The following is a 23,917-nucleotide window of genomic DNA, read 5'->3' on the forward strand; positions in this document are numbered from 1 at the left end:
GGCTGTGACCCAAATCATTCACGTACTCACTACTCCTACTCCCCACAGTAGGGAGACAGACATACAACCAGATGGCAATTAATGAACGGAGAGAGTCCTGGTTTTTTGGCAAGGCGGAAAAACTTGGGACTTCTTTCGCAGACATGGGCAGCAATCATAAGGCAGTTTGCAGTCTCCAAATGTGGTGACATTGGGGGGGGGGCAGGGGTTACTTGAGCCTCCTGCCGAATTACACAGGTTAGATATATCGGTTTAAGTTGTATTCAGACATCACCCTGCCTTTGAGTGGTATTTTACATGTTAATAACACACCAAAAAATACAGCAATAATAAAGTAACCGTTTAACCATTAGTAATGTTTTAGCGGATTACAAATCTCTTTAATCGCAATAGCAAAATGTTTGCATGTTTTTCTGGCCCAAAATAGAGATGATAGGGTCAATGTGGTTAAGAGTTTGTGGTTAAAACGTAGTAGTGCAGTGAAGGTTTTGGTCCATGTCATGGTGCTAGTGGTTAAAGCGTAGTAGTTGTAGTGCAGTGAAGGTTTTGGTCCATGTCATGGTGCTAGTGGTTAAAGTGTAGTAGTTTTAGTGTAGTGAAGGTTTTGGTCCATGTCATGGTGCTAGTGGTTAAAGTGTAGTAGTTTTAGTGTAGTGAAGGTTTTGGTCCATGCCATGGTGCTAGTGGTTAAAGTGTAGTAGTTTTAGTGTAGTGAAGGTTTTGGTCCATGTCATGGTGCTAGTGGTTAAAGTGTAGTAGTTTTAGTGTAGTGAAGGTTTTGGTCCATGTCATGGTGCTAGTGGTTAAAGTGTAGTAGTTTTAGTGTAGTGAAGGTTTTGGTCCATGTCATGGTGCTAGTGGTTAAAGTGTAGTAGTTTTAGTGTAGTGAAGGTTTTGGTCCATGTCATGGTGCTAGTGGTTAAAGTGTAGTAGTTTTAGTGTAGTGAAGGTTTTGGTCCATGTCATGGTGCTAGTGGTTAAAGTGTAGTAGTTTTAGTGTAGTGAAGGTTTTGGTCCATGTCATGGTGCTAGTGGTTAAAGCGTAGTAGTTGTAGTGTAGTGAAGGTTTGGGGACATAGGCCATGTCATGGTGCTAGTGGTTAAAGCGTAGTAGTTGTAGTGTAGTGTAGGTTTTGGGACATAGGCCATGTCATGGTGCTAGTGGTTAAAGCGTAGTAGTTGTAGTGTAGTGTAGGTTTTGGGACATAGGCCATGTCATGGTGCTAGTGGTTAAAGCGTAGTAGTTGTAGTGTAGTGAAGGTTTGGGGACATAGGCCATGTCATGGTGCTAGTGGTTAAAGCGTAGTAGTTGTAGTGTAGTGAAGGTTTGGGGACATAGGCCATGTCATGGTGCTAGTGGTTAAAGCGTAGTAGTTGTAGTGTAGGTTTTGGGACATAGGCCATGTCATGGTGCTAGTGGTTAAAGCGTAGTAGTTGTAGTGTAGTGAAGGTTTTGGGACATAGGCCATGTCATGGTGCTAGTGGTTAAAGCGTAGTAGTTGTAGTGAAGGTTTTGGGACATAGGCCATGTCATGGTGCTAGTGGTTAAAGCGTAGTAGTTGTAGTGTAGTGAAGGTTTTGGGACATAGGCCATGTCATGGTGCTAGTGGTTAAAGCGTAGTAGTTGTAGTGAAGGTTTTGGGACATAGGCCATGTCATGGTGCTAGTGGTTAAAGCGTAGTAGTTGTAGTGTAGTGAAGGTTTTGGGACATAGGCCATGTCATGGTGCTAGTGGTTAAAGCGTAGTAGTTGTAGTGAAGGTTTTGGGACATAGGCCATGTCATGGTGCTAGTGGTTACAGCGTAGTAGTTGTAGTGTAGTGAAGGTTTTGGGACATAGGCCATGTCATGGTGATACTGTAGTTGTTCCGTTTGTCATCTGGCTCAGGGCCACAGCGGCAGCCGTGTGTCTGTTCTCTGTTGTGCCAATCGTAAAGGCCTCTGATAGAGGGCACTTAGAGAACAGACAGAACCTTCTGTACAACACTTCATAGAACAGGCAGACAGTGTGTGTGTGTGTGTGTGTGTGTGTGTGTGTGTGTGTGTGTGTGTGTGTGTGTGTGCTTAGTTGTTAGGATAATTTATCTGGTCCTCACAAGAGAAATGATTGCTTTATGTTTAAATGAAAACATACTTGTAAGGCTTAAAAGATTGAGGTTAGGATTAATTTAGGGTTAGGTTTAGTCGTTGGGTTTGGAATTATACCCGGTTTATTTGGTTATTGGCTTTTTGGTTATTTCTGGCTTTAGTCTTGAGGTTAAAAACTGTAAAACGTTTTTTAGTAATGGCAATCATGCAATCAGAGTCCTAAAAAATGTTGATGTCCTCACAAGTATAGCAATACTAGTGTACTGTACAGACGTGTATGTACTGTGTATTATTGACCGTGTGCCAACGTCAATTAGCGTCACCTACTTGTTTTCTAGAACAATTAATTAGCCTGTTTCCCCACTGGGCCTCTTCCTCGTCTCATAAATCACTAAATCGCTATGGCTACAAAAACTGGACCAGCGTGTGTGTGTGTGTGTGTGTGTGTGTGTGTGTGTGTGTGTGTGACTGTGTGTGTGTGACTGTGTGTGTGTCGAGAACAACACTAGGAAGTCACCATCTCCCAGTGACTTCGCTCACAGGAAGTGCGGCAGAGAAACAGGAAGTCACAGAATGTCGAAGAGCTACCCGTGTGCACTGCACACATACTACGTGTGTGTGTGTACGTACAGACAGACAGACATGTGTTCACTTCTCGCATGTGCGCACATACATACACACGTACGTCACACATCTGGTAAACATGCAGCTAAAATATAAAGTACATAAACAATGTATATATTTGTACATAATGTATCTATGCCCAAAATAGGGATGCCAGGGTGACCTCCTGTCAGGTGAAAAGAAGCAGCTTGGACTCTTCATTCATAGAAGGAAGCATGAGGTCAGCCCGTTGCACTCCATGGGATGGCAGGGGCACTGGCGTCCAGGATTACATTACATTATATTACAATTGACAATGGGTGAAAACAATCGTGGGGTAAAAATTGTAATTAATTAAAAAAATAAGAGAGAGAGAGAGAGAGAGAGAGAGAGAGAGAGAGAGAGAGAGAGAGAGAGAGAGAGAGAGAGAGAGAGAGGTGAGTGGAATCTGAAGAAGTTGAGGGATTAATATTGAGGAAGTTATTGCACAGACAATACGTTGATTTGTGGGATTGTAGGAATACTAGAATGGGGGGTGTTCGATTGTAGAATATAGTTTTGTGTTTGAGTTACTGTTAATTGTGTTGTTATTTATGTTTAGTGTCTTTTGCAATCAGGAATCATGGAATATGACAAATCGGCCACCTCCACACACTTAAATGTGACTTTTGTCTCCAACAGGTGCTACAGGGAAACGGTGTGCTGGTTTGGCACAGCATGATGTTTGGTTTGGGCTGGTTATATTTAGGTTGTCGAGCACATTTCTGCCCTGCCACCCACTTCCTATCCTTGACAAGGTTCCACATGCTAGCATAGCTGCCTGACTGAGGAACAGATACCACCAGGCCCACCACTCTGAACAATCAACCCAGCTGTGTTTGTTGAAACTTGAAAGCCCTATTCTGGGGCAGACCTTTGCTGAAAATAGCCAATGAGAAAATGGAAAATAAATAGAAACTAGCCGATCTACAAGCTCAAAGTCATTTAGTGGACAGAGGGAAAAAAGGACGGGCGTAGTTAGTTAGCATAGATCACTAGCTGGGCAATTCTGGTCAACTAAGCATATACTGTAGTTGCTGTTGGGTATATATGTCCAAAACTGATACTTTACAGGAATCAAATAAAAAAATGAAAACGAATAGCAAATGCACATCGTATTTTGAGGTTGTAGATTGGCCGATTCCGGTTCTGCTTATCGATTCCGGTTCCTAATGTGGCGGCAAAATTCATAGAACAACATTGTGCTATTGATTCATTCATTTAACGTCTTAGTAGATGAGACTGCAAGGGAGCTAATCATCACCTGTTGTTCCGATTCCCTATTTCGGTTCAAAAATACTTACTTCAAGTAGTATTCTGCAACGATAGTGTTTAACCTGTTTAGACCTGAGGACAATTCTACAAATTTCTTCTAAATCCTGACACTATAAGATCTGCTATATTTTTTTTTCAATAGCTAAAGTATAGCATAATGCTTAAAACACTAAAAGGGGTTTCCGTACAGAATGGGTTAAGTGCTTAAAACACTACAAAGGGTGCATATTTGAAGGCTTTAAACCACTGAAGCCCTATTCTAATAATGTGGCTATTTGAAAATAGCCAATCTGATATTTCTTTTGACACATTTTGAAATCGTCTTGCCTATAAAATAAACAAAGCCAAGGTGAAAGTGGTAAATGAATAATAATTGTCTTCTCATGTAATAATGGCACTCCATGCTAAAATAGTGCTGCGATCTGTTGTTTGTCAAAGCGGTAGTCATAGGGCTGAAAGAAAAGAAACATGAACAACCGCGAGGTCCCTGAAGGGTGAAACGGCTGACCACGACAGCACTAATCACCCAGGTAAAAGTCATTCATGCAAAGATCATTATGTTAGCTGGCAATCATAACCCGCATGCTGACATAGATTTTCACGTGTGTGTATGTGTGTTACTATAGTATCCTTGTAAGTGTGTGTGTGTGTGACTATCCTTGTCAAAATCGACCTTAGGGGGGACATTCTTAATGTCATTTTCATGGCTAAGACAGATTTTGAGCGTCCCCAGCGGGAAAAACGTGTATTCTTACTATTCTAATGACATTTCATAGTTTGCTCGCATCGCTGGCAGCGTAGATCATTGGTTCCCACCTAAGTACCACCTGAGAAAATATTTGGCTCTCCATGTACCACCATAAAAAATCAAATGTATTATGTATTTATTTAGTTAAAATACAGGAGCACGTTTTTGACGAAACTCAGTCAGTTCTAATCACCAATCAGCACAACTGATGATATTTCTAATGTGATTAATCCGTCCTCAGATGTTCTATTATCTACGACTACTACTACCTGTAGTAATATAAATATTTCATTCCACTTTTTTTCTTGTTTCTCCTTTTTTGTGGAGACTCCTCTGTGTACCACAAGAGGGGGGCTACCAGTACCACCAGTGCTACACATACTTGGGAACCCCTGGTGTAGATGAGGTGTGAGTGTGTGTGTGTGTGTGTGTGTGTGTGTGTGTGTGTGTGTGTGTGTGCACGCGCTGCATCAACGCTGACCTCTCGGAGCTTCTTGGCCCAGGGTTTCTGTGCTTTGCGGAAGCCGTCGTCGGCCTCCTTGGTCTCCTTGAAGCCTCCGATCATCTGCTTGTGGAAGGCGTCCTTCTGCCAGTTCTTCGCCTTCTCGTAGTCCTCGCCCATGAGCGACGCCTTCACCTCCATGTGCAGCTCGCTCACCTTCTCCGCCTCCGTGCACAGGGCGGACCACGCTCGCTCCAACGAGCCATACTGTGGACCTGCAAAGAAGGCATAATAAAACAGTTAAGACCTGGAACGCATCTGTGTCACCATAGCTTTCTAACCAGTTTAAAACATTATTTAAAACTTTGGCTATTGAAAAATAGCAGGTCTACAAGCTCATAGTGCCGCACCGAATGCCTAGCTTGTAGATCTGCTATTTCTTGAAAAATCGTGAAAATGAGTGCAAATCTTTGAATATAATATTCTTTCACAGCACATGTTTTTAACTCCAATCTTGGCTTCTGGGGGGTCCCTGGAACAACATACTTTGAGATGGGCATCGGCGGCCAAATATATATAATTGTGGGGCTCCTTGATATGGACATTTTTGAGAACCAACCAACCAACCAACCAACCAACCACAAACACACACACACACACACACACACACACACACACACACACACACACACACACACACACACACACACACACACACACACACACACACACACACACACACACACACACACACACACACACACACACACACACACACACACACACACACACACACACACACACACACACTTCTTTTCAGGACATTAATTTTGAAGAATCGACCTCAGGTCTTAATGGGTTATTCGAACTAATTGATTTCGAAATATCTGTTATCATGAACTTGATAAAATAAATAGTTAATAATGTATCCCTATTTTGAGAGAGTCCCAATCTGCCTACAGAGCATGTCAACTGTAGAAGTTGAACAAAAGTCACAGAGTAATGAGGGATGTGGGTTTGTGCACACACGTGCACTTTGTACAGGTTAGTGTGCAATTTGGGGAAGTGGAGAGGCGTGCCTGTAAACACACAGACAGAAAGCCATGGGTCAGTCACTCCACCCATGTGTTCTGCTCTGTGGTGTGAAGGTGTTTCAGGTCAGACACCACTAATCACCTGTTACCAACTCCCCTCCCGCTGACTCAGCTAAAGGTTGTATTGAGCTGGTGTGAGAAAATCAAGGCTCGGATTAGAGGCCTGACCGATGCCAGATGCCGGGTCAGATGCCCATCCTAGACCACAGGGGTAGAGTGGCCGGTAGAACAGCCGGATGGGAACCGCGAGGTTCCCAGTTCGATCCCGCGGGCTTCAAAGTGTCAAAGTGTCATTGAGCAAGACCCTGAACACCTAATTGCTCCTGATGAGTAGGTTGTATGAATGTCTGTGTGAATGGGTGAATGTAATGCACACAATCTATTTCAAGCGCTTTGGATGAAAGCGCTATATAAATGCACCAATTACCATTTACAGATTAGTGATGTTTTGACCGATATTTTGTCAAAACAAAAGAAAAAACTATTGTAATCAAATTGAAACATTTTATTTTATCAAGATTCTCTAAAACATAAAATTCAAAAATATCTGATCTACAAGCTCACAACGCTGACTTCACAGTGTTGAAACAATGGATTAAAGTTGTCAGTCGCCACAACAGATTTCAGTCTTTTCGATTCCATAGAGTCCAACATGTGGCCAACTCTTGGCTTGCTGATTATTTATATTTAGCTGTGATGATAAAACATCATAAAATAAGTAAGAACTATTTTCCCACATGGCAATGTTAGAATCAAGGTGCTTCAGCTCACGGCCTCACGACCACTAATGATCTGTTAGCAAAACATAGCTGACTCAGCTAAAGGTTCTATGAGCTCACAAGTCTTAAAAATAACTTCCCCAAAAAATGATCATCTCCTACCAACTGAGCCTGTTTAGAAGCCAGGGGAAACCTTGTGCTATACATGGATTCATCCAAGCACTCATTGCTGGGTGACAACTGTCAAAACACATGCTGTGCTGCTGACACACCTGGTCAGCTGTTGATTAGTTGACCATTTTCAACCTGGTGTCCCAGGCTCGTCGAGGCAAAATGTTTACAAAATGTAGTAAAACTATAAGCCAACTAAATTAGCTGTCAAACAATTTAGTGTAAACCACATTAGCTGTCATAAAACAATTTAGTGTCAACTACGTTAGCTGTCATCAAACAATTTAGTAGTGGGTCGGTCTAGGAGAGAGGAGTCCGCAAGATAATTTCCCAGGATTGCCAAAAGGCGTATTTTTTATAACCTTAACAACTACAGGATATTAGCAAAGATAACAGCTGATGTACAAGGCTTTTTTATTTGGTACTATCTAGGGCAGTGGTTCCCAAAGTGGGGATGCATAGCCAGGGGGTCAGTGCTGTCAGTGCTGAGTGTCTGTGACTGTGACCAGCTGATGGTCGTTGACGCTATTGATGCATCAAGGAAGGCAATTATGTTTCTGCACTGTCAAATAGGTCTACATTTATTTAGGCCTGACGTCGAAATAAAAAAAAAACGTTCGCTCTGAAAGAACATATATTCAGAGATTTGTGCCGCATTTTTAAGATTTTTCAAAAATAGCAGACCTACAAGCTCGTAGCGCGCCACTCGGTGGCGCGCTATGAGCTTGTAGATCTGCTATTTTTCAATAGCTAAAGTATAACATAATGCTTAGTTAAAACACCAAAAGGGGTTCCCGTACAGAATGGGTTAAATAAATGTTGTGAAAATGTGTTGTGACTTCGATTGAAAAGTTTTAATACAAATAGTTCCAATGGCATCTAAATGTAAGGTTGCAAATATGCTTATCGGTGTTGCGAGGATGAGGGGGTGCCTGGAAAGAATTCTTCCCCCCCAAGGGGTACCTGGGTCAAAAAAAGTTTGGGAACCCCTGATCTAGGGAACAGAATATAAGTTTAAATGGAGATGAAATGAAACCATCTTTGAGTCTGTGTGCGTGCATAGCCTACCTTTGTCTATGAGTTGTCTCCAGCGCTTGGCCCACTCTGTGAGCTGCTGTGCGTAGGATTTCTCGATGCGTGCTCGCTCGTGCAGGCAGCTCATCAGGTCATTGCACAGGCGGTTGCCATCGTCCACGCGCTTCACTGTCCGCTTGTAATTACCCACCTGACAGACAGACATACAAGGAAAAACAGACCGACGGATAGACAGACAAGAAAGAACAGATGTTAGCGTGGGCAAAGTAAATGAATATAGTGTGTGTGTGTGTGTGTGTCTGACTGTTCTACCTCCCAGAAGCTGTCGCTGGAGACGTCGATCATGGAGCCATCACAGGAGCCTGACATTGTTGTTGCCCTATGTTACCCTAAGACTGTAGGGCCTGGGAAGAGAGAACACACACACACACACACACACACACACACACACACACACACACACACACACACACACACACACACACACACACACACACACACACACACACACACACACACACACACACACACACACACACACACACACACACACACACACACACACACACACACACACACACACACACACACACACACACACACACACACACACACACACACACACACACACACACACACGAGAGAGAGAGAGAGTCCATTAATGCCTGGCACAACAAAACAAACACATGATGCCATACCTTCCAGGATACACCTCATACCAAATTACCTCACCAGAGGACTTTAAGGGTGCGTTCGGAAATGTGTTCAGAGAATCTTCACACATTTCAGAGTGCTCTGGTGTTGATGTCACAGAGCGCTCCGATATATGTTTTGTTGGTCATTCATTAATTGCATCTCATGCATGTGGGTTTCCCGTCTGTCTTTTGAAATCAGAACATGTTTTTTTGTTTTTTTAGTATGTTAAACCGTTAGGCAACACATATTTCGAAAATAGATGATCCATAAGCTCACAATGTGTTGCATGAATACTTGTATATCAACAAAACAGTTGTTGATGATATACAAACATTTTAGAAGATTCTTATTCGATTTATCAGAGAAGTAATCGACAGAACGATCACCAATAATTTAACTGCTATAGTTGCAAACCAAACAAGAAACGAACGACGATTTTGCTCTGACGGAAAGGACAAGATTATCACATCTCACTGTGCTCCGTCATGTCTCACTATCTTGTTACGGTAGTTCAAGAGTCGTGCCGGAGCAGTCGGACGCACAGCTGGCTGTCACATATCACTGCACAGTGTTACTGCTGGACTCTAATGACGGCTAACATTTCTGTTGTGTAGTTAATGTTATACTGCTGACCATGTGACGGTTGTAATGTGAATACTAGGGATGCATCAATTACGTCAACGCACAACAGGTGCATACTAGTTACACCTACTGTAGCTCTCCGAGTCCTATAAGTTTAACTCAGGCCAGGTGTGACCTCTTCAATCGGTACACCGCTTATGTGTGTGACCTCTTCAATCGGTACACCGCTTATGTGTGTGACCACTTCAATCGGTACACCACTTATGTGTGTGACCTCTTCAATCGGTACACCACTTATGTGTGTGACCTCTTCAATCGGTACACCACTTATGTGTGTGACCTCTCCAATCGGTACACCGCTTATGTGTGTGACCTCTTCAATCGGTACACCGCTTATGTGTGTGCGCAAAGATTATTAATTTATAAAGATGGGCGATCTTCATTGGAGCCACTAGAGGCGAAATGGTACACAAAGCCTAAAAATGGTCTCCTAAATAAAGTAGGTGTGGTTTGCTTCTCCCTGACCTTCCCACCACCCTCCCTCTCCCAGGCTGACAAGTTCAACAACACTGACAACGGAAATCAGCCCCCATCAACCAAGAGTCTAAGACAGTTATGGAAAAATATATTATTATTAATATTGGAACACACATTTTATTTCACTTGTAATATGTCCATTCATTTCACGTTATAATATTTACATTCACATATTCTCATCTTAAATATGGGGCCAGAGCCCCCTATGTGTCGTCCGTCAAATTGCAGATGGACAGAGAGACTCTTCGGGACTCTCAAATCTCACGAGAGTTTGTTGCTGGGATAAAGAAACGTCGATAACAAAGTAGATTTTCTCCTGATTTGTCTCGCTAAAAGAAGCCATTTTAGTATGAATATCTTGTAAATATTGTGTGCCTTGTGATGATTGGGTCCAGTATTTAGTTCAGTGACCATGGAGTTAAGGAAAGGTTCAGAAGCTGTGTTCACGTTTATTCTCCCATTGGAAATGAATAGACGCCAACATTCTTCCTGTCTCCTAATAATGTGTCCGCCCCCTTCACGCAGATACAGGAAGTAATGCAAAGTTGGCCCCTCTTGCTATTGGCGTGTGCGTGCGTGCGCAACACATGCACCCACACACACACACACACGCATGCAATACTGCACTTGACCCAGTTATGTTTTGTGTGTGAATATTTCTCACATCTTGGGAATCCATAAAATACAGGGATGTATTGGTGACTTGGGACCAAAAGGAGACAAATATATTTTCCTTGACTGAAAACAAAGGAAATGATCAATGCACGACACACACCCAGCCAGGCCCCTCCATGACGCATGCTGCATTCTGGTTAGGGGTGAACAAGGTGAGCAGGAGGGAGGTATGAGCAGGGGAGTGGGTCACGGACATTTTTATGGGTCCCTTCATTTTTTTTTTGCTTAAAACATTTTGTAACATTAAAAAAAAAAACATTTCCAAAACATGTTATTTCTTTAATAAATAAAAGAAGAATCTAAGAAAATTCCATAAATTGGAAGACGTATAGTGAAAATAGCCGATCTACAAGCTCACAACTTCCCGGGGGAATGTATAATTTAATTTCTCTTTTGGGTCACGGGCTAAAAGGTTTGGGAACCACACCATTTAGTCATGGAAAGGTTTGGGAACCCCTGCACTAACCGGCTGTCCTACCAGGCTCCCCGAAAGGTTTGGGAACCCCTGCACTAACCGGCTGTCCTACCAGGCTCCCCGAAAGGTTTGGGAACCCCTGCACTGACCGGCTGTCCTACCAGGCTCCCCGAAAGGTTTGGGAACCCCTGCACTGACCGGCTGTCCTACCAAGCTCCCGAAAGCTGCTTTATGTTAAAGGTTTGGGAACCCCTGCACTGACCGGCTGTCCTACCAGGCTCCCCGAAAGGTTTGGGAACCCCTGCACTGACCGGCTGTCCTACCAAGCTCCCGAAAGCTGCTTTATGTTAAAGGTTTGGGAACCCCTGCACTGACCGGCTGTCCTACCAGGCTCCCCAAAAGCTGCTTTATGTTAAAGGTTTGGGAACCCCTGCACTAACCGGCTGAGCTACCAGGCTCCCCGAAAGGTTTGGGAACCCCTGCACTAACCGGCTGTCCTACCAGGCTCCCCAAAAGCTGCTTTATGTTAAAGGTTTGGGAACCTCTGCACTAACCGGCTGAGCTACCAGGCTCCTCGAAAGCTGCTTTATGTTCAAGCATCACGTGTTGAAAACAAACATACAGGCTAGACAACCTTATCTTCTCATTTATCATTCTGCAGAACTGGGACTGCTGCCTCGGATCACAACCATATTAGGCGGAAAACTGAGAAAAAATAGTTCAGGAGAGTAAGAGAGAGACAGACAGAGATTGTGTGTGTGCGTTGTTGAAAAAGATCTTTTGATAATGTAGAGTAGACAGCAGGTGGGAGTCTCTATCGAGTGCACGCACGCACGCACACACGCACTCACACACACAGACAGTGTGCTGGCTGCCAAGGCCTTGGTGTGATGTGTGTATCATTGAGAGAGAGAGAGAGAGAGAGAGAGAGAGAGACAGAGAGAGAGAGAGACAGAGATAGAGAGAGATTGCAAGACGGAGACATGACAGAGAAGAACAGACATCGATAAAGCGAGACAGAGAGACACAGAAAGATAGACAGACAGACAGACAGACAGACAGACAGACAGACAGACAGAGAGTCACACAGCGAGGCGCTTCCGTTTCTTTTGGACGATCAGCGCAGCGGAACAGACAGACATCGCTCTGTCTGCCCTCCTCTCCTCTCCTCCTCCTCCCTTGGAAGCCTCCTCTTCTATTCATCCCGTCGTTCATTCCTCTCCTCATCCTCTCCTCTCCACACTGACTGGGCTGTTTCGGCTGCTTGTTTGACTCACAGACCATTAGATGAGGCTTAAGACTGTGCTGTGTGTGTGTAGTGTATGTGAGTGTCTGTATGTATGTGTGTGTGCGTGCGTAGTAGGTTTGAGTGTGTGTGTGTGTGTGTGTGTGTGTTGGCTCTGGCAGTCAGTAGTCCCATACATGCCCTCGAGGGCAGGGCTTTGACAGAGGGATGCATTGTGGGCAACAACAACTGACACAAACAAACAGCGAGACAAGCGTCTCTTTTGTGTGTTTCATCTTAACGGCGTTCTGAAAAGGAATAACCCCAAACGACTGCTAACAATATGTTCACAAGGGAGTCACACGCGCTGCAAATGGACTCGGGCAGAGGGAGTAAACAGTCGAACGCTCAAGAATAACATACTGGATTATTACTGTTTATCTTATCTGATATATTCCACTGTTAGGGATGTTAACAATTAATCAAATTCTACGGTTCTATCATTGGGCGGTTTTCTGTGAATGTAATGCTGTCTGCACAGTGCACACACACGTGGCAGAGGAACGCACATGTGGGCCGGTTAAAAAAAATCCCCCCCCATCTTGGTGGTAGCCTGCTTTTCCATCTGGTGTGACAGACAAGACAGTGCACTTTTCATATCATTGTATTCCTCATACAAAGATGCCATTGCCTGGCCCTGTATCTCAAATAAATATTTGATTAAGGAATATAATATGCCTTTTGTATTCTTTCTGTATATCAGCAAAATGTACACACACACACACACACACACACACACACACACACACACACACACACACACACACACACACACACACACACACACACACACACACACACACACACACACACACACACACACACACACACACACACACACACACACACACACACACACACACACACACACACACAGTGTCCCTCGCCTCTCTTCCACCTGTCCACATTCTTCATCCATTCAGTCATCACTGCTATAGCGCCTGTGTGCTAATATCTCCTGTAAACACCGGCTTCTCCACATCAAACATTCATTAAATAGACAGAGTACATGTGAAGCCACAACAAACCGAGTTCACACAGTAACGCATTGTGCTACAAACTGAGATAAGCGTTTCACCTTGAAACCAATCCTATAGCCTCTGATATTTCTGTATCTGTCTCTCTGTGTCCCTTTATTCCTATATATGGAGCCATGCATATATGGAGCATGGGCAGGGGGCGGGGCCCTGTCCAGAGCCCGGGCAGAGGCCTTTTGTGGAGGTTCTGGACAACCGTGGGTCCGACCGACTCGACACCGGTCACTGCACTCCCTGTGGGTGTGTGGAACGTGTGTGTCGATATTGAAGTCGGTGGGCAAACGGTTCTCGAGTTACGTGCAAGAAGAAGTTAAAGGGTAAGGTGGCGAGCAAGATAGGGCCCCAAGTCTTTCATCAACTTGCCTTGCCTAGTGTGGCCATTGAACAGAAAGAAAGGCTCCTTACTTTAGGCCAGCAGCTTGCACACAAGACACAATCCATATCACTAACACTAACAAGTGAGCATTCCCTTGACAGGACTCTCTCTCTCTCTGCCAGGTCTGACGTAACCAACAGCCAATGAGAACTAAACACCTGCATATCTCAACGTCAGTGTGTGACTACTGACTGACATAGCTTGACCCTCAAGTGTAAACAATGCCTGGACTTTTAGACTACAGTTAAAAAGTCCACTCACTACTCTGTCAACCTACAGAACATGGACGACAAAGTTAAATCTATATGTGATCCATGGACTGGACAAACAACACTTAAAAGTAGAAAAGGAGGCATTGGAGCAACTCAACAGTTTAAGCCCTTATTATATTATCAGGGTGCAAGTAAAAGAGCGACAACGTTTCGATGTTTCAGTTACATCTTCGTCAGGTCACTTAAAAGTAGTATGGGGAATGGGGATACAAAGACTCAGGTAGATTCATGATCATTTACAACTGCTGAATGCGAATGGATGTGATTAGTGATACGTTTTAGTTAAACATGAAGTAATTGCAGGAATGTTCGTTCAGTAACATCCCTGGGTCTCCCCACATCTCTTCAGATCTTTACTAAACAGAAAATGACTAAAAGACGCCATTTTTTGCTTCTAGATCTGAAAACAGAACAGCCAGCTAGTGCGGCCGGGGGACACTCACACACATCACGGATGTTGACTGGTGTTTACAGTAGCCAATGGGACGGGGTTATCACGTGATGGTGACAGCATGTTGTGCTCTCTCGACTCGTGGGAACGACGGGCACTCTCTGCCAAAAGTAGAAAGTACTCATTGTGCAGAATTCCCCATTTCAAGTTTTCAAAATGTATAAAAATCTTTTGAAAATAGACGATCTACAAGCTCACAATGCATCACATCGCAGTAGTGTAGTGGAGTAAAAGTACAATATTTGACTCTGAGATGTAGTGGAGTAGAAGAAAAAGCACTGGAAATACTCAAAGTACAAATACCTCCAAATTGTACTTAAATACAGTACATAGTTACACCAGTGGTTTATAGCAGAGCCACACGGTTGACAAACTTGACAATACTCAATATATTACATTTTGAAAAATACGAATGCAATGTAAATATTTCATTGGACTAGTACGACCTAAGGCGGGGGGTTAAGTAAAAAATATTCAAACCTGACCAACATAAGAAAACAATAATAATGTGAAATACAATGCCAGCTAACAAATGCAGAAACTGTATATACAGTAGGTCCAGAGAAGCACAAGAAAAAACTGATTAAAAACAGATTTCTATGTCATAAACCCTTTAAGCTAAATATGAGGGAACACTGACTCTCACATGCACTGACTCTGCATGAGAGCAAAGCCTCAATCACTGTGCACATGTTTCCGCACCATTACACAAACTGAAGACATTTTCTGTCCATTCTTGGCTGAATGTACATTCTTGCAGCACATGGCCGGTTGATTATGTAATCAAATAACAGCAGCAATATCCATCTCAGGTCTGATTAGTGAGTGTACCAAACATTCAGGAATTCAGCACAGACACAAGATCTGACTCTAGCCTCAAGATAAAACTAAAAGCTGGCATACACACTAGCACAGAACAAGACCTGGCTTAAAGCCTGCGTCAGACTCTAGTAAATAGGAAAATCACCCGAACTGAAGAAGATGGCTATTACAGGCTTGCCCTGCCATGTTGAGAAATGCCAGACACGGCAATGCAAGCTAGCTCCCCACCATATGTTCTGTATCCAACAGTAAATGTTTTGCTACAACTTTGACTGGGAGGGGGGGGGGGGGGGGGGGGGAAACACACACAAATCTGCGACTAAGTTTTGCTGTGACATGCAGGTCAAACTTACTGCAGTGTTTCGCAACAGAGTAAGGCTTTATGGAGCAACGATAATTGAGAGAATTAATTTGCTGATTAACATACATGGGTGGATGGAGATCAAGTGATGAGCTGCATATAAATGTCGAGAGCAGCTGCACAGGAAACAGAGAGAGAGAGAGAGAGAGAGTGGGGGGGAGATGGAGAGAGAGAGAGAGAGAGCGAGAGAGAGCGAGAGGGAGAAAGACAGATAGCAAGAAGACACAGTGATAAGCCAGTCGTTTATTGAAAGCACATGAGCAGAGTGCTGTCTCTCTGTGTGTGCTGTGTTGAGATGGAGAAGACTTGAGTCATGATCGAACTGCACATGAGACGCCACTGACCTTTACAACAGCTGGGGCCAGGGACTAGGAGAGACAACAGCTGGGGCCAGGGACTAGCAGAGACAACAGCTGGGGCCAGGGACTAGGAGAGACAACAGCTGGGGCCAGGGACTAGGAGAGACAGCACATGGGGCCAGGGACTAGGAGAGACAACAGCTAGGGCCAGGGACTAGGAGAGGCAACAGCTAGGGCCAGGGACTAGGAGAGACAACAGCTGGGGCCAGGGACTAGGAGAGACAGCACATGGGGCCAGGGACTAGGAGAGACAACAGCTAGGGCCAGGGACTAGGAGAGGCAACAGCTAGGGCCATGGACTAGGAGAGACAACAGCTAGGGCCAGGGACTAGGAGAGACAAGAGCTGGGTCCAGGGACTAGGAGAGGCAACAGCTAGGGCCAGGGACTAGGAGAGACAACAGCTGGGGCCAGGGACTAGGAGAGGCAACAGCTAGGGCCAGGGACTAGGAGAGACAACAGCTGGGGCCAGGGACTAGGAGAGACAGCACATGGGGCCAGGGACTAGGAGAGACAGCACATGGGGCCAGGGACTAGGAGAGACAGCGCATGGGGCCAGGGACTAGGAGAGACAGCGCATGGGGCCAGGGACTAGGAGAGACAGCGCATGGGACCAGGGACTAGGAGAGACAGCGCATGGGGCCAGGGACTAGGAGAGACAGCGCATGGGGCCAGGGACTAGGAGAGACAACAGCTGGGGCCAGGGACTAGGAGAGACAGTGCATGGGGCCAGGGACTAGGAGAGACAGTGCATGGGGCCAGGGACTAGGAGAGACAACAGCTGGGGCCAGGGACTAGGAGAGACAACAGCTGGGGCCAGGGACTAGGAGAGACAACAGCTGGGGCCAGGGAGGGACTAACCCATTGAGACCTGAGAGACCCGATTATACAAATGTCTTCTAAATCATGACAGTTTTTTGAAAACACCTATGTTTCTTTATAAGTGATTCTCTAACAATTTCATGTCAAGGACTGACGACCCCAACAATTATATGAAATTGGCCCACCAACCCCCATCTGACAATATGTTGTTCCAGGGACCCCCCCATAAGCAAAGATATGAGTTACAAACATTTGCTGTGAAAGACGATTGACACACATTTTCACGATTTTTCAAAAATAACAGATCTACAAGCTAGTAGCTCAGCACTCGGTGCCACGCCACATGCTTGTAGATCTGCAATTTTTCAGCTAACACCTAAAGTTTGAAATAATGCTGAGGTGGTTAAAATCTAAGGCGACACAGATGCGTTCCAGATCTTAATGGGCTTGGAGAGACAAGGCACTGGAGAAGGGATCTGAGGAGCAGGCACAGCATGCAACATGTAGGGCCTCCACTTAACACTTAACACTTAACAACCCTGTATACTTCATTGACCGGAGTCCCCCAGGGGTCTATCCCCTTTCCCCCCTTCCTCTACACCAAGCAAGAGTCATGGGTTATGTAGATCAGTGGTGGTTCTCAAAAATGTTCAGGCCGAGACAGTCCAAAATAATCCTATATGTGAACTGGGGTCTGGGGACTCCCCACCCTAACAAGCACTTGAAATGTAGGAGTTGAGGCATTGCATGTAGTTTGTTCCACGGATAAATATTGTGAATATAGCTCAATTTCTGCCTCTTTCTTATATTATTTGACAATTTGGCCAATGTTGACCAACATTGGCCAAATTGTTTTTAATAGTATACCGGTAGTATAGTTTTTTTTCTTTTGGTATTGAAAAGGTCTTCAAAGTCCTTAAAAGCATCCCTGGCTAAATAAAACAAATATGCCTTAAATGGTCCAGTCCAGCCCTATGGAATATATGAAATCCGTATGCTAATAAAAACTTTTTATTAGCATATGGATTCCATAGGGCTAGACCACACATGGGCATATGACATTGTCAACCTGGGACGGAAGCAGTCCTGTGGAGTGAAAGATGATCTATTTCTAAAATAAATTAGTAGAATTGTAGATTTTAATTATAAAGGGCAATTATAATGTATTAAGACATATTTGTCTTATTGGCCAGGAATGATTGTCACTTTCATCTGGGGACCCGCCCAAAATCATGTGGGGGGGTGGTGCCACCCCCTGGGGGTACAGGGGGGTGGTGCCACCCCCTGGGGGTACAGGGGGGTGGTGCCACCCCCTGGGGGTACAGGGGGGTGGTGCCACCCCCTGGGGGTACAGACAGACTCACAGGTTGAGAAGCACTGATGTAGATGACAGGAGAGCTCTGGAACAGGAAGCCATGTATGGGGAGGGAGGCACACACGCAGGCACGCACACACAGTGAGAACACACACACACACACACACACACACACACACACAGAGCTGAGATCATCCACAGCTGACAGGCACAGTCATGTCTGGCTTCCTTTGAGCTGTTTGTTGTTGCAAAACAGTTGTAAAAATACCATGAGAGGGCAAGGGATAGTCTGTCTGTGTGTGAGTGTGTGCGTGCGGTGCGCGTGTGTGTATGAAAGAGAGACAGACAGAGTGAGATGAAGGTCTGACACAGAACCTTGTGCCTTTATTGATATGTAGACAGTAAGTAGTGTCACAGGAAACGGGGAGAAAGATGGGGGGGTGAGACGCAGCAAAGGTCGTCGGGATCGGGACTCGAACCCGAGCTTTCAAACCATATTGACATTGACATACAGTTAATTACAGGAAACTGGTAGAGAGTACGGGAGTGACATGCAACAAATAGTACTGACTGGGAGACGATAAAGGCATTCGAGCCCATGGGGTAAAGTAGGTGCCCTATCCATTCGACTGGCCACGCTGATTTATAAACTTCATCATATGACAGTCAGCGTCATGTGAAAGAATAGCACATCTATACAATGCGCTCACAACGCCGGTCTCTCACCACACAACCAGTGTGTTGTCACATTCACGTCATACTGTACATCTCCAGCCTCCTCTTTTTGCTGACATCTGCATAGATAAATATCGGCCTCAGAGTCATCAGACTCATCAGTCATCAAAGGAAGCAGCCCAATTACTTGCTAATATGGCTGCTGTCTGCATAGAAAGTGTTGTTGCTAGGATTCATGTGATTAAATAGTTATGGCCCATAGATTAATCATGAATAGACAGGAAATAAAGCACAGTTCTTCTTCCATAGATTCAGAACACACATTGCTGGATGGCACAGACTTGATGTTGCGGCGAGAATTACACCTAAGTGAGCTGAACAGACGTAGTGTGGGTGGCTACTGGCTATAGAAGTGAGTACTGTAGCAGAAGTAATCTCAAGATAAAGTTATATGTGACAATATTAGCATTTTGCATTATTCCATGTCTGTATTCTTTGACAGTATTGAAAATTACCATACCTTCAGGATTCCAAAATACTAGGGTAGGGGGGGTCAAAAATAAATTGTTTTGAGTTAGAATCACGATTCTCTTTATAAACTATTCAAAATCTATTCATAATTTCTGGTTAGTTACAGTTTTTACTATATGATGTTTGTGATATGAAATGTAAGCTTACCATAATCACATTAAACATTATCATGTCTTCAGTCATATTCAAGTGACCCCAGTCACTTCAGTTCAGCACAGCTGAGGGGTGTGTGTGTGTGTGTGTGTGTGTGTGTGTGTGTGTGTGTGTCACTGTCATGCAGCTGACCCTTGTTGACACTCGTTAATATTACTTAGTTACATCAAGGCAATGTTGTGTTTCTGCATCAAATAGAACTACACCTAATCTAAGATACCATCATAGCCAAGAATTTTTACACGACCCTCTCTGGTATTATATATATTGTTACTGGGCTAGACTTGGTTGTTAAAGTCTAGAACAAAATTATTGGGAACCCCCAAGAATTGGAATTGAATAGAGAATCGTTTTGAAATAATCCATTTTTTATAAAATCGTGACCCCAAGAATCGGAATCGAATCGTGAGATTCACAGCCCTACTAAATACCCTGGTATATAAAACTTACTTATTACCTTGTTGCTACTGCCCAAGCCTACACCACCCCTCCCGGTCGCACACTTGCAACACTGCTGTGAAATTTGGCAGATCACAGCAAGCCGAGTCACCCTGCGAGGCGATGTGTCATATTTCTCTCTCATGTTAAATCAGGAGGTGACATGGCTGTCCTGACTCAGGGTCGGTATTCAGGTTACAGTGATTTAGTTATCCCTCGCTAAAGGGAACAACTTCAGAATTGTGTGAGTGTCTAATGTAGTACAGCAGTCGTTTTCAACCAGTGGTCCTTGAGGGGGTTCCAGGTGGTCCCCAGCTAAATGATAAGAGAGTTGGTAACCAAATGGACCCTTATAGATCATTAACTCTTGAGAGTTAAATGGGTACGAGTAACAAATGGGTTGTCGGGTGGAATACAGGAAAACGGTGCAGTTGCATAACGTGCAAGCTGAAAAAATACTCCCGCTATGTCAATGGCATAATAAGCACATGAAAATCGCTTATCTGCCTTGGAGGTGACTTTTCCCATTATCCATTTCCTTCTTTTGTTTCAAACAGGGCTTGGAGCTCTCTCTCTTTGGCAGAGAGTGCAGCTGGGCCGGACGGTCTATAGGCCTACAGCAGTGCTACCTCGGCTCACTGTGTGGGCCATTAATACTAAATCCCTACAGAGTCCCGTGGAAAAAAATAAAACATATATCGTTGCCGTCAGGCAGAAAGCCCCCATCTCCATGTTCTAACTTTTTGTAGGTTTTTTTTTCGTAAAACGAAAGCCCTACTTGATCATAACACAGAGAGCATCACATACAAAATATCAGATCCACTGAGCATAACGCATTTTGAGCTTGTTGTGGCTCTGCTACTTTTGAATTTTAAGTTAACCCTGGAAAAGTAACATGTTTTGGACATATGAGGTTTCCACCCGACAGGGACGATATACACACACACAAGAAGCTTCAGGGTCAGAAAGAATGTTTCCATGGCAACCAAGGTTCATGGAAGTTGACTTTGTTGGCCGGCCCGCCCGTCGATCACCTCTGCCCTCTCTCTGGTCTGCTCTGGGTTGGACAGCTGCACGCCAAACACAGTCAGAGCCTCACGTGCACTGAACGGGCTGATCGGACCCCTCCTCCTCGCTCCCACACATCCTTGCTGTGTACAGTGTACATTACAGGCAGTGCTTCCCAAACAGTGGGTCGGGACACATTTGTGGGTCAAATCACGACTTGAGTAAAACAAATCACACCCGTGTGAAGTGAGGGGCGCTCTTATCATCGTACATCATCATGACATAAAATAGAAACTATGCCTAGTATTTGCTCAGACACTATGATGTAAAATTCTCCATTCATTGTCAATGGGAATTTATTGTTTGTTTAAGACGAAGTTTGACGAAAGTTTTTATTAGCATATGCATTTCATATATTCCATAGGGCTGGACTGGACCATTTAAGGCATATTTGTTTTATTAGCCAGGGATGCTTTTAAGGACTTGGAAGACCTTTTCAATACCAAAAGAAAAAAAACTATACTACCGGTATACTATTAAAAACAATTTGGCCAATGTTGGTCAACATTGGCCAAATAATATAAGAAAGAGGCAGAAATTGAGCTATATTCACAATATTTATCCGTGGAACAAACTACATGCAATGTCTCAACTCCTACATTTCAAGTGACGAACTAAAAGCTGGATGTAGGAGGGGCTAGCGCCTATCGCCCCTAAATAATATATATATTTTTGTGCACTTGTAGATCTGCTCTTTCCAGTTCACTACATTGGTCAACGTCTAATATCTCTTTTGGGTCTCGACCTGAAAAGTTTGGAAACAACGGCACTACAGTGTTGGCTCTCTACGTGGGGTCTTACTCTGGGGAGGACCCCCAGGGGTCCTTGAGGGGGCTCCAGACTCAGAGGGTCTGCAGCTAAACGAGTGATGCAGGTCCGTTTTCTTTTCCATTTGCACACGCTCACACCAATTAGTTAAAGGGTTAGTTAGAGGGTTTTGCAGTGTTAAGATTGGGGTCCGAGAGATTAATTTGTAACAAATGGGGGTCTGTGGCCTACTAATGCATATCAAATTGGTGGTCCTTGAAATTGAAAAAAATAAAAACATAAAATAAAATAGAATTAGAATCATTGCTGCGTGTAGTGTGTGTACCGAGTCAGTGACATCACTGACAGATCATACTAGGCTGCAACACTCCAAAAAAAGACAATGAATGAATGAATAAATCCATCAATACTGTATCAGCCTGGGAACGTAACCTGCCAATGCACAGGCAGGCAGCCCTGCCCCTCCAAAAAACACTGGTCCATAGCCAGGCAAAAACAATAGGATTTGTTCCATTCTTTCAGGCAATAATATCCCGCTGGAACCGCCGGCGAGGGGGAGAGCTACATAATGGAGGGAAACACTGCGTTTACGTGACAGGGAGAGAGAGGGAGACCCTGACGTCACCCTCAGGCAAATTCTACACTGTTTCCTGTGGAACTCCATCTGTCTGTTCACATTCACACAGAACAGCCTGGACCAAGTCAATGAAAAGAGAAGCAGTACAGCAGAATATATCCCATGATGAGTGTGAAACTATTACCCACCCCAATGTGCATGCATGCACACGCCGCGCAATGCGCACACACACACACACACACACACACACACACGTGTCTCACACACACACACACACACACACACACACACACACGTGTCTCACACACACACACACACACACACACACACACACACACACACACACACACACACACACACACACACACACACACACACACACACACACACACACACACACACACACACACACACACACACACACACACACACACACACACACACAGGTCATGTGTTATTCCTGTGTCTACAGTTTATTCTAGATACATGCGCATGGGCGCTTCTCGGATATTATGACGATGAGAGAGAGAGAGAGAGAGAGAACAGCCTGGAGGGGAATTGTCTGTGGATGGATACTGGTACATTTTGGGGATCAGACCAACTTCCTTCCAGCACTGCTATTCTAAATTATAATATAAAAAATAATGAGTGCAAAGTCTGATGCATTAGCAAACAAAGTTCCTATTCATTGTAAGGGGAATCAAGGGATTATGTCCAAAGCGTCTCTCCTGATTTTAAGACTTTCGGCCTTCTGTATTCCAGTTTAAGGGGAGACTGTTGTCAGAGACACAAACTTAAAAAGATATGACACCACTCAGAGGTAGACAATTCAGTTTTAGGTCCGATTAGCCTACATCTCCTAAACTGATTCGAGTACAGTCTTTGAGCCTCACTCTAAATACAGAACAGCTCCTGAAAGCCTAAATTGGACTGCCCATGCTAAGTTTAGCTCATGTCTGTGACGGACGGCGAAACCAGTTCACATTGTCCCGTAGAGAAGAAACAACCAGTTCACAGCAATACGAGACAGAAACAGTAATGAACCATTTTCACACAGCCAGGTTTCAGTGCCACTTTACCTTAAAAGCTCTACGCTTTCTCAAAGACTTAAACAATGGGGTGTACCTATGCCCGGCTTGGTTGCTAAGCATACCAAATCCACTACCTTCTGGGCAATCGCAATGAACTTAATGAAATCCCACTGACTCACACATTCCATTTCATGACTATGATTTCTTCACGATTGACTAATAACTATCCGTTATGTCTGGAGAAGACATTCAGAAGTCGCTACTTATTTTCCTAACTCCACCACTACTACTGTGAGCAAAAGCCTGATGTCTTCATTGCAGGGTACTTTAGTTCACACACATCCACACCATCAGAACGTCATCTAGTGTACAACAAAACCTGGTATCCTGGTTTTACGTGTCAGCAGCACGCACGCACACACACACAGACACACATGCACAGTCGCACATGCATGCACAG

At 44.3% G+C, this 23,917-nt stretch overlaps 1 protein-coding gene across 5 annotated transcripts in view; it reads right to left on the minus strand.

The window, feature by feature from the left end:
* Positions 1–23,917, minus strand: part of pacsin2 (protein kinase C and casein kinase substrate in neurons 2) — a 42,943-nt gene that overhangs the window by 17,455 nt on the left and 1,571 nt on the right. For all 5 annotated transcript variants that reach the window (XM_079494689.1, XM_079494690.1, XM_079494686.1 and 2 more), the window contains 3 exons: positions 8,526–8,617; positions 8,247–8,403; positions 5,234–5,469 (listed from right to left, as the gene is read on the minus strand). In XM_079494689.1, the coding sequence (XP_079350815.1) occupies positions 5,234–5,469; positions 8,247–8,403; positions 8,526–8,582 (450 nt within the window). In that variant the 5' untranslated portion in view covers positions 8,583–8,617. The remainder of the gene's footprint in view (positions 1–5,233; positions 5,470–8,246; positions 8,404–8,525; positions 8,618–23,917) is intronic.

This window comes from Electrona antarctica, assembly GCF_951216825.1.
Source record: "Electrona antarctica genome assembly, chromosome: 23".
In the NCBI taxonomy this organism is placed as follows: Eukaryota; Metazoa; Chordata; class Actinopteri; order Myctophiformes; family Myctophidae; genus Electrona; species Electrona antarctica.